This window comes from Staurois parvus, unplaced genomic scaffold (assembly GCF_062004578.1).
Source record: "Staurois parvus isolate SC_StPar_1 unplaced genomic scaffold, SC_StPar_1.0 ptg000097l, whole genome shotgun sequence".
Lineage (NCBI taxonomy): Eukaryota > Metazoa > Chordata > Amphibia > Anura > Ranidae > Staurois > Staurois parvus.
In genome coordinates this window covers 5405787-5422790 of record NW_028317893.1, presented here as the reverse complement: position 1 = coordinate 5422790, position 17004 = coordinate 5405787, and the positions used below count along the sequence as shown (strand labels likewise).

At 44.7% G+C, this 17004-nt stretch overlaps 1 protein-coding gene across 1 annotated transcript in view; it reads right to left on the bottom strand.

Annotated features, from left to right (window-relative positions):
* IMPA2 (inositol monophosphatase 2) overlaps window positions 1–16479 on the bottom strand; it is a 43002-nt gene extending 26523 nt beyond the window's left edge. Inside the window, exon 1 of the mRNA XM_089671028.1 lies at window positions 16055–16479. Coding sequence (XP_089527154.1) covers window positions 16055–16216 — 162 coding nt within the window. The 5' untranslated portion in view covers window positions 16217–16479. The remainder of the gene's footprint in view (window positions 1–16054) is intronic.
* Window positions 16480–17004: the final 525 nt, after the last annotated feature.

Genomic DNA, 17004 nt, shown 5'->3' with positions numbered 1-17004 from the left:
CCACTGAATGAAGTGCAAACATCTGAAATTCAAACAGGTAATTTCCAACATTTCCACTTTACTATAAAAAGCATAGTTATCCGTTAGGCCACAGGAGTTTTTCTTCATTTATCTTAGAAGCCTTTCCTCCTGGTGGCAGCGTTATGGCCAAAAAAACTAAACTCCCCCCCCCCCCCCCAAAGAAAAATTAATTTATTTCACTGGCCAGAATAAATTGTTCTGGCCGATTAAATGAATTAACGCTCAAGTGCTAACTGTGCACTTGGAAGCATCAAACATTTTTTTCTGCTGGTCCCGGATGCACCGAAAAGGTTTTTTTTTCCCCCTGCCTCTAAACTCTCCCGCCAGTAAATGCCTTTAAACGTTTATGTGCATGGACACAGACAAACATACAGGGAGTTTATAGGCAGGAAAAAAAGTGACGGACGCACCAAAGAGCAGCTTTACAAATGTGCTGTGTGCATGAGGCCTTAAAGTGGTTCTGAAGGCTGAAGGTTTTACCTTTATGCATGAAGGTAAAAAAAAAAAACCCTGTGTGCAGCAGCGCCCCATATTTTTACTTGAGCCCCCTCTCGATCCAGCAATGTTCACGAGAGCCTCGGCTCACCAGGGACTCTCACTCCAGGTTGGCTGAGGCAGCAGCAAGATCCATTGGCTCCCACTGCTGTCAATCACAGCCAGTAAGCCAATCAGAAGAGGAAGGGGGTGGGGCCAAGCCACAGCTTTAGGTGTAAATGGAGACACAGAGCAGCGGTTCGGGAGCCTGTCTGCAAGCTGCCTGCTCTGGGGTCACTCAGCAGGAGGGAGGGGCAAGGAGCACTGGTATGATACTGTGGGCCATACATACTCTAGCATGGTTCAAGGCATCCATTGTTAGTGTGAGTACACCATGAATTTGTTTGTGGAATATTCTTTTAGGCTAGGTGCACATTAATGTAGTCTGTGCAATTTCACAGGGTGTTCTGCGTTACTGAACACGTGTTTTTGCCAAAAGGAAAGTATTGGCTTTGGCGCCACTTTGGATGGATGTGACTTGTATGCTACTGGAGTGCCAGAAAGCATAACAAGTCGCATTCATTCATATCAAAGTTGCACTATATTAACAGGACAGTCATACTTTCCAATTAGCAAGGAGACAAAAAAAAAAACCCGCCTAAAAAAACAAAATAAAAAAAAAAAACACAACACTTGCATTTTTGGTGTGGTTCCACTGAAGTCTATTACACTAAAAACGCAATCTGCTGCAGGAAAAAAAAAAAAAAAAAAAAAAAAAAAAAAAGAAAAAGTCCCTGACCCTTTAAAAAAAAAAAAAAATGCACCAGCTGAACTAGATCTATAAGAAAATCATGTAAAATGGTTTCTGAAAACTGGAAAATGCACTGAAATCTGCAAGTGTGAACCTAGGGTCAAAGCAGAACTTAACTCACAAAACACTCACCTACCCCTTCCAGTGATGCAGTGGTTACATCTAGTGGTGCACCGAAATTAAAATTCAGGATGCAATTGGCCAAAAAACAAAATGGACAGCTTAAAAAACGAAAAAAAAAAATTTAGTATATTTGACTAATTATCATCATGGACTACAAATTGGACAAAAAATAAAATATACACACACATACACACACACACACACACACACACACATACATATATATACATACACATACACACACACACACACACACACATATACATACACATACTTGAATAAATAGTGTGAATAATAATTTAATAAATAAATGTAACAAATAAAAAAAAAAAATGGCCATTGACGGCACTACCCCCCCTCCACCCTCGGCAAAACGCCAATAACCCTACTTTCAGCCGATTTTTTTCGGCGCCCGACATAGTGCATGACTAGTTACATCTTTTTTTGGCTGCTGTCATCTTGTTTCTGCTTGGCAGGTTTTCAGCCTCTTGGAACATCAGCCCATGCATGCACACAGGAGCCATTCATTCCAGCATAATCCAAGTGTGTGGTACATGATCAGCTCAGTGTGCATTTATTAAAAGATTGCAAGTAGGCAGGCGTTTGCCACTGCACAAGAGACATAGCATGTCTCTTCTACAATTCAGCTAGGTTCACATCTGTGGGGCTCTGAGAGTTGCAGTTTGCGCAGGCACAGCAGCCAATTCATTTGAATCGGCTGCTGTGTCTCCTGAAACACAGTGGAAAAGGTCCCAGCAGCATTTTAGAAATCGCAGCCCGCATGGGAATCACAAGTGCATTGCATTTCCAGTGTGCGTGGCGTGCCATTAGAATTGATAGCATCCGCACAGAGCTCCTGTTTTTTTCTGTGCTAGTGGTTTGGGCTGCAGGAACAAATGTGTTCCCCCAGTGGTATTCACCCACACAGATCTGAACCTACCCTAAATACCTGCCTGCTCACAGTTTTCTTTAACCTCAGTTTAGTTCCACTTTAAATTCACCATCAAATTTTGAAATTTGTCAGTGCTGTGTGTGGCAGCATTGTAGGTGAATATCTTACTCAAATCTCAAAGGAGAGGTTCACCTTTCATAACATGTTACGCTCATATTCAGGGTGTAACATGCTATGATCAGACCAGCCCCTGCTCCCCTCGCTTTGACAGCTAGCGGGGATCTTCTCCAACCCTCGCTAGCTATCAAATGTTTTTTAAAAATGTCATGCATTCACTGTGTTCTGTCATTGAGAAACTAGCCTTAGCAGCTGATGGCTTCTAGTTCTCAATGAACTACCATGGCGCTGTGGTAGTTCATAGAGTCTCCTGGTCAGTACAGGGGCGGACTGACCATTCAGGCACTGCCCGAGGGCCAGGGGTCAGTAGGGGGCCCCATGAGATGCCCCTGGTACCTTATATAGGCCTTTTTTGGGTGTAGTTCAAGTGTGGGCGAGGGCACAGGGGCCCCATGATCCCCTATTGCCCGGGGGCCCCATGAGTTGTCAGTCCGCCCCTGGGTCAGTATATCAGCTTGTCAGTAAATCCAGTACGGGCAAGCAGATATACTGACAGGTCTGCAGGAGACCTGCATGGCAATGGTTTACAGTCTCCTGCAACAAATAATAAATGCACATCTTTTTACCTGCAATAACTATGCGATTATTTTTTGTATAAAAAGGTGAACTTATCCATTAAGAGGTTTAATTGTCCTCTATGTAGCAATCTTTACAACAGACATTAAGTCAGCAATAAAATATGGTAATTTAAAACAAAAAGGAAGCAGCCAGAATAGTACTTCTATTTTTAGATATATGAAAATAGCAACTGTGATAGGAAGTGGAAAGGCAATGAGAAATGGTGTCAGTGACAAAATTCAAACCAATCTGTTCAAGCACGTAGATTAGAGCTCAACCACCAGTGAGGTTGCCAAAGTGTTAAATTAGAAATTGTGCATTGGGGCCTTGATACAATACAAGTAAAAACACAAAGGCCTAACAACTAAAGCTGGCTATCAGGGCTCCCTGGAGACTGCTGAGCAACAGCTGGAGGCCTCCAAGGTATTCATTCACTGTGGAAATGATACAGCTTGCTGAAACAAAGGCCTTTAGTTCTAGGACTAGGTGTATGGAACTGTCAAGCTTATACACTGGAGGAAGCCATTTTATGGCTTTGAGCAATACTCACTTATTTCACCATAAAGAGAGTCACTTTATTGTAGCAAGAAGCATTAACATGCCTCATGCCACAATGAAGTTACTAGTTCCTCATGATTTAGGCTGTTTCATGTAAAATATCTGTCTAGCCTGCAAAAAACATGGCCTCAAACATGACCAAAGAATACTTGTCATGAGAGAAAATGGAATTGGAAGCTGCCATTGCTGACCCTTCCTAGTTTTGTGGCTGGAACGCTGACCCTTTGTGCTCAACCCTGAACAAGTATGGAATTGAGGACAATTGTTTTCAGACTTCCTGGTTCTATATAATTGATTCAGGTCAGTGAATCACAAAGTATTCAAGCCAGATTTTGAGCATACTAGCCAGGACATTTTTATTTTTACAAAAAGGTCAGCTACACATTATCTGCATTAAAGCGGAGTTCCACCTGAAAAAAAAAAAAAGTCAGCAGCTACAAAAACTGTAGCAGCTGACTTTTAAAGTACAGCCACTTACCTGTCCCTTGGTCCAGCGGTGTCCTCGCCATCGCTAGTTTCACCGGCCGTCTTCTCTCCCTGGCACCGGCATCTTCAGTGTGGGCACCTGGTTGTGACAGCTTGCGGCTTCACAGCCGGATGCCCACGCGCGAGAAGCGCTGCACTTTCTGCATGGCCCCGTAGTCTTCCGGGACCTGTCACGTGTCCCAGAAGACTACGAGGAAGGAAGGGAGAGGACAACTTCTGCTTCCCTAGGTAGGTACCCGCTCCCCAAAAGGTGCCAATCCTTAATGGGGAGTGGGGGACAAAGGCTTAAAAGCGGACCTTCCCCCTTTTGGGTGAAGCTCCGCTTGTAGGTAAAAAAAAAAAAAAAAAAAAAAAAAAACCCCTTACACTAGCTGTTCTTCCACCCTAAATACTTACCAAAGTCCTGTATTGATCCAGCGATGTGCCCGTCTGCAGCAGTGCTGGTTCTCCCTCCTCGCAGAGGGTCAAAGATAGCAGTGGGAGCCATTGACTCCTGTGCTGTCAATCAAATGCTGTGAGAAAAGAGCAGGGATTGGGGCTGAGCCACGCTGTGTCTATAGACGCACACAGCCCAGTTCAGGAGCGCGATCACAGGTGCGCCAACATAGAAAGTGCCGCACCAGGAACCAAGAGCCTTGGGGGGTTCCCCAGAAGAGGAAGTTCAGGGCCACTCTGTGCAGTAACTGCAAGTACAATGCCTTCAAAAATGATTCATACTCCTTCAGATTTCCCACATTTTGTCATATTGTGGATATGTTTAAGCAGGGATAGGTAAAAAAAAAAAAAAAAAAAAAAGGAAGAAGGTCCTTATCTTTGATCATCTCACTGTTCAATCCATCATCTGAAAATGTAAAGAGTATGGCACAACTGCAAACCTACCAAGACATGGCTGTCCACCTAAATGGACAGGCCAGGCAAGGATAGCATTAATCAGAGAAGCAGCCAAATGGCCCATGGTAACTCTGGAGGAGCTACAGAGATCCACAACTCAGGTGGGAGAATCTGACCACAGGACAACTATTAGTCATGCACTCCACAAATCTTTCCTTTATGGAAGTGGCAAGAAGAAAGCCATTGTTGGAAGAAAGCCATAAGAAGTCCCATTTGCAGTTTGCAAGAAGCCTTGTGGGTTACAAAGCAAACATGTGGAAGAAGGTGCTCTGGTCAGATGAAACCATAATTGAACTTTTTGGCCTAAAAGCAAAACGCTACGTGTCCCGGTGAACTAACACTGCACATCACCCTGAACACACCATTCTCACAGTCTTCAGCAGGGACAGGGAAGCTGGTCAGAGTTAATGGGAATACGGATGGAGCCAAATAAGGGGCAATCTTAGAAGAAAACCTGTTCGAGTCTGCAAAAGACTTGAGACTGGAGCGGAGGTACACCTTCCAGCAGGACAACAGCCCTAAACATACAGCCAGAGCTACAATGGAATGGTTTAGATCAAAGCATATTCATTCATAGCATGTTAGAATGGCCCAGTCAAAGTTCAGACCTAAATCCAATTGAGGATGTATGGCAAGACGTGAAAATTGCTGTTCACAGACGCTCCACATCCAATCTGACAGAGCTTGAGCTATTTTGCATAGACGATTGGGCAAACATTTTATTCTCTAGATGTGCAAAGCTGGTAGAGACATCCCCAAAAGACTTGCAGCTGTAATTGCAGCGAAAGGTGGTTCTACAAAAGTATTGACTCAGGGGGGCTGAATACAAATGCACGTCACACTTTACATATATTTGTAAAAAGTTTGAAGACCATTTATCATTTTCCTTCCACTTCACAATCATGTGCTACTTTGTGTTGGTCTACCATATCAAATCCTAATAAAATAAATTTACATTTTTGGTTGTAGTATGAGAAAATTTGGAAAATTCCAAGGGGTATGAATACTTTTTCAGGGCACTGTATAACAGGATTATCAGAAAAAAAAAAAATTATACATATATAAAAAAAATTTTCTTTACAACTGCTTTAATGTGCCATAATTTAAGCAATATTGAAGTCTCAAGTGGGTCAGCAGTTGACAGATATTGCTTCTAAATGAAAAAAGGAAAAGATAATTATGGACGCAACTACAGTTAGACAATTTCTCAGCCGAAGCAATGAAAGCATTGCTTTGCTGTCTCTGGTGACTCCTGTATCAGTGTTACAGTGACCTTCATGCCATTGCTCACCACACACAACACATACCACTGCTAGTCAAAAACACACACACTCTATGTTACCAAAAGTATTGGGACGCCTGCCTTTACAAACACACACACACACACACTGTAGGGTTGAACATCAAGTTGGCCCACCCTTCTTTGCAGCTAACAGCTTCAGCTCATCTGGGTAAGGCTGTCCACAAGGTTTAGGAGTGTGTCTATGGGAATGTTTGACCATTCTTCCAGAAGCACATTTGTGAGGTCAGGCACTGATGTCTGACAAGAAGGCCTGGCTTGCAGTCTCCACTCTAATTCATCCCAAAGGTTTTCTATCAGGTTGAGGCCAGGACTCTGTGCAGGCCAGTCAAGTTCCTCCACCCCAAACTCGCTCATCCATGTCTTTATGGACCTTTCTTTGTGCACTGGTGCACAGTCAAGTTGGAACAGGAAGGGGCCATCCCAGAACTGTTCCCACAAAGTTGGGAGCATGAAATTGTTCAAAATGTCTTGGTATGCTGACGCCTTAAGAGCTCCTTACACTGGAGCTCAGGGCCCAGGCCCAACCCCTGGAGAAAACCCCACACCATAATCCCCCCCCCCCCACACCAAACTTTACACTTGGCACAATGCAGTCAGGCAAGTACCGTTCTCCTGGCAACAGCCAAACCGAGACATGTCCAACAGATTGTCAGACAGAGAAACGCGATTCGTCATTCCAGAGAACACGTCTCCATTGCTTTAGAATCCAATGGCAGCGTGCTTTACACCACTGAATCTGACACTTTGCATTGCACTTGGTGATGTAAGGCTTGGATTCAGCTGTCATTTTACGTGGCCTACCACTTTGTGGCTGAGTTGCTGTTGTTCCCAGTTGCTTCTACTTTGTTATAATACCACTAACAGTTGACTGTAGAATATTTAGTAGCAAGGAAATTTCAAGGATTGGCTTATTGCACGGGTGGCAACCTATCATGGTACCATGCTTGAATTCACTGAGCTCCTGAGAGCGACCCATTCTTTCACAAATGTTTGTAGAATACTTGGGGGGGGGGGGGGGGGGGAGAGAGATAATTATTTGATCCCCTGCAGATTTTGTAAGTTTGCCCATTTACAAAGTAATGAAGGATCTATAATTTTTTATCATAGGTGTATTTTAAATGAGAGAGACAAAATATCATCCAAAATTCCAGAAAAAAACAACAAAAAACACAATACAAATGTTATAAATTGAGTTGCAGTTCAGTGCGTAAAGTAAGAATTTGATCCCCAAGCAAAACATGACTTCATACTTGGTGGATAAACCTTTGTTGGCAAGGACAGGAGGTAAGACATTTCTTGTAGTTGGTAACTAGGTTTACACACACATCTGGAGGAGGGATTTTGGTCCACTCTTCTCAACAGATCTTTAAATCCTTAAGATTCCTTGGCAACTCGAAGTTTCAGCTCCCTCCATACATTTTCTATAGGATTACGAGACTTGAGACTGGCTAGACCAATCTATGACTCTTCTTCTTGAGCCACTCCTTTGTTGCCTTGGCGGTATGTTTTGGGTCATTGTCATGCTGGAAGACCCATCCACGACCCATCTTCAGTGTTCTGGCTGAGGGAAGAAGGTTCTCATCCAAGATTTTATAACACATGGCCCCATCCATTGTCCCCTCAGTGCGGCAAAGTCTGCCTGTACCTTTAGCAGAGAAACAGCCCCAAAGCATGGAACCTTTCGTTATTATGATTTTAGAAGGAGCCAAACAACTAAGTGATAATAAATGGCTTTATATGATCGCTATCCTTAAACGTTTTTTTTGGCATGATCAGTCTTAGGCCCCTTTCACATGGGGCGAACCCATCAGCAGAACTACTTGCTCAGCGGGGGAATCGGTCTGCTGAACAAGCAGATGACAGGTCCGTGTCTGCTCTGCTTTTGCAGAGTGGACACAGCCAGCTGTCTTCTATGGGCCCCCTGTACATTTCCATCCGATCCAACGGATGGAAGGGGAGCAGATCCCCATCTGTCTTTTTGGTGGATTGGATATCGGCAGGTGTAAACACCGCTGCATAGAGGAGAATAGATGCTTCAACTGGGTCCACCTGAAAAATGGGCAGGCGGCCCCGATCAGAATGTCCGTGTAAAAGGGGCTTTATTTTCAATACAAATGCCAAAAAGTCACAATTTCTGCCAGGGTATGCAAACTTTTGAGCACAACTGCTCATACTTCCATTTGCTGGATCAACATAGTTATGTAAAAATTGCAATTCCTAAACGTCAGCATTAAGGTAACAAATAAAAGGTGAAAGGAAAATTTAAAAGAGCCAGTTGCCAGTCTAGTCTGTTAGTGCAGATGTTGCGCATAGCTATAATAATAAAGTGGTTATTATGCAGGAAATAAATACATACATGGCAGTGATCATTTGGGATGCATTATTTTTATGAAAACAGTTGTCTTCTTAATTTATTCCCAGCAAGTATGCTAGCAGGTATCTACAATCAACAAAAGACTAAAGACTATATTCCCTACACATCTAGATTATCAGAGATGAAATCGTATTGTGTATGGCCAATCTGATTGATGCATCAAACATTTTAGAGGGCCTAGACCCCATGCCAAAAAAAAAAAAAAAAAAAAAAAGAGAAAGAAAAGGAATATTTATTAATTTCCTCTGTGTATGCAGCACCAGTGTATTGTGCAACATTACATAACACTCTAGAAAGCTTAGCCCCATTTACATCAGTCTGTGCATGTCTCAGATACAAGACCACGCACGGTTACAGACACAATAAAAATTCCACGTCAGTTTTGTATTAGGATGGACTTTGGTAGTGCTGCTTCCATGCAGAATCAAGGATGGGCTGTGTGCCTATGAATGATTGTGTAAACTCACTGGCATGAGCATCAAACATTTCCTGCAGCCTTTAATCAATGAATAATACAGCCTGAAACAGAAGGACAGGCTCTACATCTATAAATAATCTTTACTGTTCTATATTTCATAGCAATTCTGAAACTTCAAAGCCAATCTCCAGCCTTCATTACGCAATCCTCACACACCAGACAGGACTACTATAAGCCGTGCCAGATTTAAAAGGGGGCAAAAAGGGTAACTGACCAAAGCTCCGGCCAAAAGAGCTCACTCTCTATAAATTAACTAAAAATTTGTTCATTTGAATTATCTCCACAAACAACAATTTTGCCAGCAATCATCTGTAAAAGTTTTAATTCTGGTATCTTGTAGTAGTTACAGGCCTCATTCACACAGGCAAAAAGAGCCCCTCCTGTGGCAAGTATACCGTGAATACCTACGGCTAAGACCCGGGTGTTCTGATCATTGGCGGTCCGACTGAAAGAAGCCATGGCTGTAAGCATGTATCCAGCAATTACCGGAGCTTAAAGGATAAGTTCACCTTTTTGTCAAAAATAATAAAATGCACATTTTTTTTTTTCAGGTAAAAAAAACTTGCATTTATTATTTTTGTTTGCAGGAGCCTGGAAAGCATTGCACCAGCGATCAATAGATCACTGATGCCATGCGGGTCTCCTGCAGACCTGTCAGAATATCTGCTTGCCGTATGGGACACGAAGCTTCAATGACCTATCAGTTCATTGAGGACTACAAACAAACAGCCGCTAAGGCTGCCGGGACTTGTAGGCACTCATTCACAGAACTCTGTGAATGAGAGAATCGGCTGTGTGGGTAGAGCCCCACACGGCCCCGCTGTTTTCAAATCTGACAGATAGTACGGGGAGAAATTTCCCTGTATTTTCTGTCAGAGGGAGGGGGGCGGCAGACACAGCTGCAGCTATGAGAACATGTTACATGTTCCACCCTAAAATCGGGTGGAACATGTAAATGTTCCCAAAGGTGAACCTATCCTTTAAAGGACAGAAGTCCATCCTCAGAGGCAATCTGTCCCAGACCACAGGTTACTACTGGATGTGTGGATACAGGTTTCAGGGGTGTGGACATTGTTTAAAAAACTACTTGTCCAGGGACTAAATCGGTGTCCCAATCTACTTGTCCCTCATGACAATCTACTTGTCCAGATTTAAAAAAAAAAAAAAGTTAACCAAAACCATATTTAAATCGGAGGGGATTTTAGGAATGTCTGGGGCTTTAAAAACAAAAGAAGCTTTATTGGTCTCCAGCACTGCATCCAGGGACTAGCAGGGAAGGGAGAACCTTTACAGTGTAATGAGCACCAATTGGCTGCTCCTCAGGAAAGGGTGGATCAGGGCTTATCCTTTTTGACTGTGAAGTGAAACAACAAGAAGCGCACCAACCTTGCACATTACCTCAGTAACCAAAATTTATTTAGTAAAAGAATGGTACTCACAAACAGCGAATAAAAACAGGCATGTAAGTCCTCCAAGGGACTTCAAAGGCAAGAGGCCAGCGCGAATCCCATCATGGGGGTAGCCACTCAGTACAGCCGACGCATTTCGAAGGTCATGCCTTCTTCCTCAGAGCTCTGAGCCCTTTATAGGTCATCGGTATAGCCTTATGGAGGAGGTCTGGTGCTAAAATTATTGCTCTCATTCTGGCATGCGTGGTGATATGCGACATGTGTATCCCAATGGACGTTTTTATGCGTAGGCACCCCAGCTTGTGGTTTTACGTTTGTATGTGCTTGGGTGTAACTTTCATTTTTTACAATAAAAAAAAAAAAACTTTTCTTTTTTCATCACATAGGGGACAAAGTCCCCTATGTGATAATTTTTGGTGACAGGTTCTCTTTATTGCGACATCCAAGGTCTAAAAGACCCTGTATATGTCTCCCCTGTGTTCCCCTGAATGTAATGCTGTGCACATTGCACCGCACTACATTTTTACTCTCAGCGAGGACCCCAAAGTGACATCATAATGTCACTTCCAGGTCAGGACAAGAAGGGGAGAGGACATGTCCGTTCTCCTCCTCCCCTCTATCCGATGCGGTGAGCCAGTCCTGGGCCCTCAGATGGGCAAGTGGAGCCTGGGAGACCTCACGTGGGGGGGGGGGGGGAGTTCACATGTTGAGGGAGGCTGGCACTGTGTGGAAGCAACCAGCAGCAGCGCTGCTGCCCAAATGCTTCTGCCTGACAGATTAGCAGGGCTAAAAGTATAAAAAAAACAAAAAAAAAAAAACAAACCCTACCTATGTAGTCAAGCAATATGAATTGCACATCCCTGATGTTTACAGCCATGGATAGCTCTGCCTCCATTCAGCCTGTCATTCAGTTGTACAACCTCAACGACTGCCAATGATCTAGGATCCTGGCCATGGGAATTTGCCATCTACTTGCTGTAGGAATCTGCAGGAGAGCTCTTTGTTGCCCACGTGAATGAGGTCCTAAGGCCTGGTTCACACCTATGCATTTTTCAATGCATTTTCAGTTTTACAGAAACAAGTTACAGTCCATTTAACATGGTTTCCTATGAGTCACATATCTGTGCGTTTTCCACCAGTGTGTTTTTTGGAAAGGAACAGGGACTTTTTTCCGCAGCAGGTTGCGTTTTTGGTTTTATAGACTTCAACTGAAATGCATCAAATACACATATAAAAAAAAAAAACCCTCAGTGCTGGTGTTTTTTATGCATTTCTGCTGGTTTCTCCCACAAGACAACAAACACCTCCCAAAAAAGCAAACCACATTAAAAACGTGCCAAGAAAAAAAAAAAAAAAAAAGCATATGAGAAAAAACACAAAACACTCCAGAAGAACACTTAAACCGCAACCTGCATAGGTGTGAACTAGGCCTAAATGCATTTTGGCGTCTCAAGCGAATCACACAGAGTGCTATGCACGAAGGAATATAGCCTTTGACTCTGTGTGCACAAGACACCTCATAATGCCACATTTAGAAAATGTGTGACTGTCATAGAGAAAGTAGACAATCTCCATAGAGGTAAATTAGCTATTGAGAGAAGTCCATTATTAAGGGGAATTTTATGTAAAAGTAGGTCTGGTCGGCACCATCAGGCCAATATATTAAGAGGACATAGGCTGTGGTACTGCCCTCATCATGTCTGTTTTCTCATCACATTCTGCTAGTCTGAAAATCCACCCCATTTTGTTATTCTTTAGGCCTCATTCATACTATATGTGCAGAAAAACTGATGGGAAAAACGTGCAGATTTCACTAGCACAGCACATTTGAGGGAATTTTATACACGTTGCAGAAAAAATATCCGCACAGGATAGTAGTGTTGTGGTGTAAACAGGGCACATAGAGAACCATTGTTTTTTTGTTTGGTGTCCTTGCAGAATGCATGCACAAAAAAAAAAACTGACTTCCCTGCAGCATGGTGTGAACAAGGCCTTAATATCTTTTCTTCATGTACTAACCTTTGATAAACGTAAAACAGGTTCAGAGTTTATTAAGAGAACAGTGGCAGCAGCGGCGGACTGACAACTCATGGGGCCCCCAGGCAATTGGGGATCATGGGGCCCGTGTCCTTGCCCACACTCAAAACACACCCAAAAAAAAAAAAGACTATAAAAAAGGTACCAGGGGCATTTTATGGGGCCCCCTACTGACCCCGGGCCCTCGGGCAGTGCCTGAGTGCTCGAATGGTCAAGTCAGCCCCTGAATGGCAGCATAGCTGTGTTCTAGGGAATTTGCCTTCCATATAAATCTACTTGAAGTTTTGCTGGCATGTATTTACATGTATACATGTATTCCCGCAGAAAAGAAGGGCCTGTTCACACATAACTGTGTGGTAAAACCATCCGTTTTAGCATGCAGACTGCTGGGTGTTCTGTGCCGATGGCGGGGAACGGTGCCTTACCAACGCAAGGCATGGCAGCGCTGAGCAAACTATTGGTGCTTTATAAATACTGAATAATAATAATAATGGTTTACCCATTATTTTTTTTTTCTTCAAACTTTATTGAAATGTCAAAGTGACATTTCATTCCTGTCTATTTACTAGGGATGCACTGAAATTTCGGTCACTGAAATATATCGTCCAAAAATAGCTCTATCGGCACTTTGCCAATAGGAAAAATTTAGCCGATGCAGGTGCCAATACAGGGGACTGTGTGTACTACAGATGCTGGGACAGCGGCGGAGAAAAGCAGGAGAGGAGCAGTGTATACAGTGACTGGCTGTCACAATATGTCAGTACCGGTTTTTAAATGCAATTGTTGTTTTTTTTTTTTCCTTCACTATAGGTCAGAGAATCAGCTGTCACTTTCCCTGTGCTAAAAGAAACAAAGTTTCATTCATTCTCTGAGCTATGAGGAAGAAAAAAAAAAAAAAAAGCCGGCAAAAGCATTTAAAAACCGGCATTGACATGTAGTGACAGCCAGTGAGGGAACCTCGCTATATACACTTGTCCTCTCCTTCCCCCTCCTTGCACACACTGCCCCCCCCTACCCCTACAAACATGGCCTATCACATAGGGGACTATTGGTCCCCTATGTGATAGCAATAAAATCATAAGTTAAAAGAACATGAAAAGTAGAAAAAAAAAAAAAAAAAAACCACACACCACACAAAGAAAATAAAAAAAAATTGGAGCCTCCCCACTCCCACATACGCAGATATTTCAGTTTCTGTTCGGTTTTCGGCCACGTGCATTCTGAATGTTCGGTATCGGTACCAGAATTTTCATTTCAGTGCACCTCTACTATCAATCACAGTGGACCTGTGGGTGGGCTGACCTACACGGACATCAGGTTAGCACTGGTGCTGTGGCGTGAACATAAAAAATGATTGCCATTGTGATGACTGGTGTTGATCCAATGCAGGAGAAAAAAAAAAAAAAAAACACAGTCCCTGCAAATGGTGTGAATGTGTTAAATGCACTGCAGCAGCCACATTGTTTTGTAGCAAACATTATACAGCATGCCGTGTTTGGTAGGCATCACTTCCTGCCAAATGTAACCATCAAAATGAATAGGGCCATGCCACAATCATGTACCAAGCGCTCGGCACACGGCTGCAGTTTTGGAAGTTCAATTTAAAGTCCTCCTTAAGATAAAAAGAAAACAAACAAACAAAACATGCATTCAGGAGGTGACAGCAGAGGTGGGACAGGGGGGGGCAGAAGATGCACGTGCCCAAGGCGCAGTGTTGATATGTGGAGGAAGGGGTGCATTGACAGCTTTAGCAGTTCCATTATCCAGCACCTCAACGACTGGAGGGACTAAAACATCACTTAGACAGAAGGAACAGGGCCACAGTGACTGCTGGAGGGAGAATTCTGCTCTCTCCCCTTCCAATAGCATTCTATGATGGCCAGGAGAGCGGGCAGCCAATGAAAAAACATCTCCATCTCAGTGTGGCACTGCTTATGTATGACCTAGGAATGGGAAGGAGAATCTGCCTTCCTATCCAGCAGGTGGGTGGGGGTACAATCAGCCTTAGACCTCCACTCTTCCTCAGAACCTCCACCTCCCCAAGAGGTCCTTAGATCACTCCCCCTTACAGCCTGTCAACCCCTTCCTCCCCTATAGTTCCCCTAGATTTTTTCCTTCCAGTAACACCACTGATGCGGGCACATTTTTTCCTTCCAGTGACACCACCAAAACAGGGACATTCCTTCCAGTGACACGGGGACTTTTCCCTCCAGTGACACCACTGACACGGGGACATTTTTTCCCTCCAGTACCATATTTCCTTGGCCATGGTTAGCCCCATAATAAACTCTTTAGTTCTCTGCAGTGTACCACAAATATTGCTACTGTTCTAGCACATGCCACAAACATTACATCCATTTCAGCACACTGCATGTGCAGCTTTTAGCCCCATTTCCAACTCCACTTACTCTTCCAGTAAGAATGGAGGGGGCACAGTTTGTCATTTTCAGCCTAGGCACTCCAGCACTATCACCCGGTATCATCGGCTCTACCACCTTTTAAAAAGTGATACACCATGGATGGCTTTTCAGAAGGCCAGTGAGGTGTGCTGCTTGTGTGAATGAGTCCTAATTGATGTAACCTTTCCATGTATGTACAACAAGTCAGTTCCAATGTCAAGCAATGAGCGGACTTTGATGTGTACATTTGGTGGGTATTTAATTCTGGGGTACAAGGGGCAGGGCCGGATCTAGGGGGTTGCTGGGATTGGCTCACAGTAGCTAAAAGGTTAGCACTACCACCTGGTAGTACTAGGGTTGTTTGTTCGAATCCCAACCAAAGCACCACCTGCCTGGAGTTTACATGTTCTCCCTGTGCCTGCGTGGGTGTACTCCGGTTTCCTCCCACACTCCAAAAACATGCTGGTAGACCTTAGATTGTACGTCTCTTGAGGGTTAGGGACTGATGTGAATGTACAATATATATGTAAAGCACTGCGTAAATTGACAGCACTATATAAGTACCTGAAATAAATAAAATAGTGGGCTGACCCCCCCCATAGATTTTGGTCTTGCCCTCCCAGGGCCAGTGGCACCAGCATAGCAGACCCCACAATGAGGCACTGAAGCCCATGTCAGCCATCGAGGTGCACACAGCCACAAGGAGGACATGAAAGTGTGTGGATATTTTGAAACCCCCCAACCAGACCGGCTCAATCCAGCCCTGACAAGGGGCCCACTGAACCTGAGGGGCCCCCACGGTCTACATATGGCCTGGATGGTAAAGTTAACCACATGTAGCTAAAATGTGGATCCTTCAGAAAACATTGGATTGATGTGGAGTTCCATAGATTGTCTATTAGACCCAGAGATTGGTTAGATGTCAGTGAGCCAATTCTATAGACTGCCCTCCTTCTGCCTATTATGGGATGCCATGGGGGGGGGGGGTCCCATTCCCAGCCAGCCCTGGTGTGTGTGATGATGAAGGTCAATGATGAGGAGTATGGCCCCAGCACAGGCTCACCTGGCCAGCTTGGAGCGCCAACTGTACAGCGGTGTCCATACACTCCCTCCAGGGGTCCTCAGCCTGTGCCTGCTCCGCTCTGCACTGGGGATCATCATGGAGCCTGCGCTCATCTCCGGCCGCCGTCTGCTGCTGCCTGCCAGCTCCTTCACAGGGCTTCATGTCTCCTCTTCCTTCCTGGCTGTGCGGGGCTCTTCGTCTGTAATGGCAGCTGTGATCGCGGACAAACAAGCGTGTCTAGGTGTCCTCCTCCACAGGGGGTCATCCACCTGTCTGTGCTGGTCTGAGCGCCGTGTGCCAGCAGACATGCAGCTCCCGAGGAAGAGGATGCCCGGCGATGTACTGACTGACAACACTCTCCCCTCCCCCCGCCTCCTCCGATGATTCTCAGCAGCACCCTCTGCCTCTCACTCTCATCGCTTTTGTTATTACTCCCACTCTCCTCCCCCCGGCTGCCCGCACCGCCCCCTTCCGCCCTGTCCTATAGCATCAATACAATCACCGCCCATCGTGCCAGGAGGTCACGGATTGGTGGTTTGTGGGCAGGACCGCCCCCCACTGCCCTGTCCTATAGCATCAATACAATCACCGCCCATCCTGCCAGGAGGTCACGGATTGGTGATTTGTGGGCAGGACCGCCCTCCTGCCAACCTGTCCTATAGCAGCAATACTATCACCGCCCACCCTGCCAGGAGGTTATGGATTGGTGCTTTGTGGGCAGGACCGCCCCCCACTGCCCTGTCCTATAGTATCAATAGAATCACTGCCCACTTTGCCAAGAGGTCACAGATTGGTGCTTTGTAGGCAGGACCGCCCCCCCACTGCCCTGTCCTATAGTATCAATACAATCACCGCCCACCCTGCCAAGAGGTCACAGATTGGTAGTTTGTGGGCGGGACCGCCCCCTCCTATAGCATCTATAAAATCACCGCTCACCCTGTCAGGAGGTG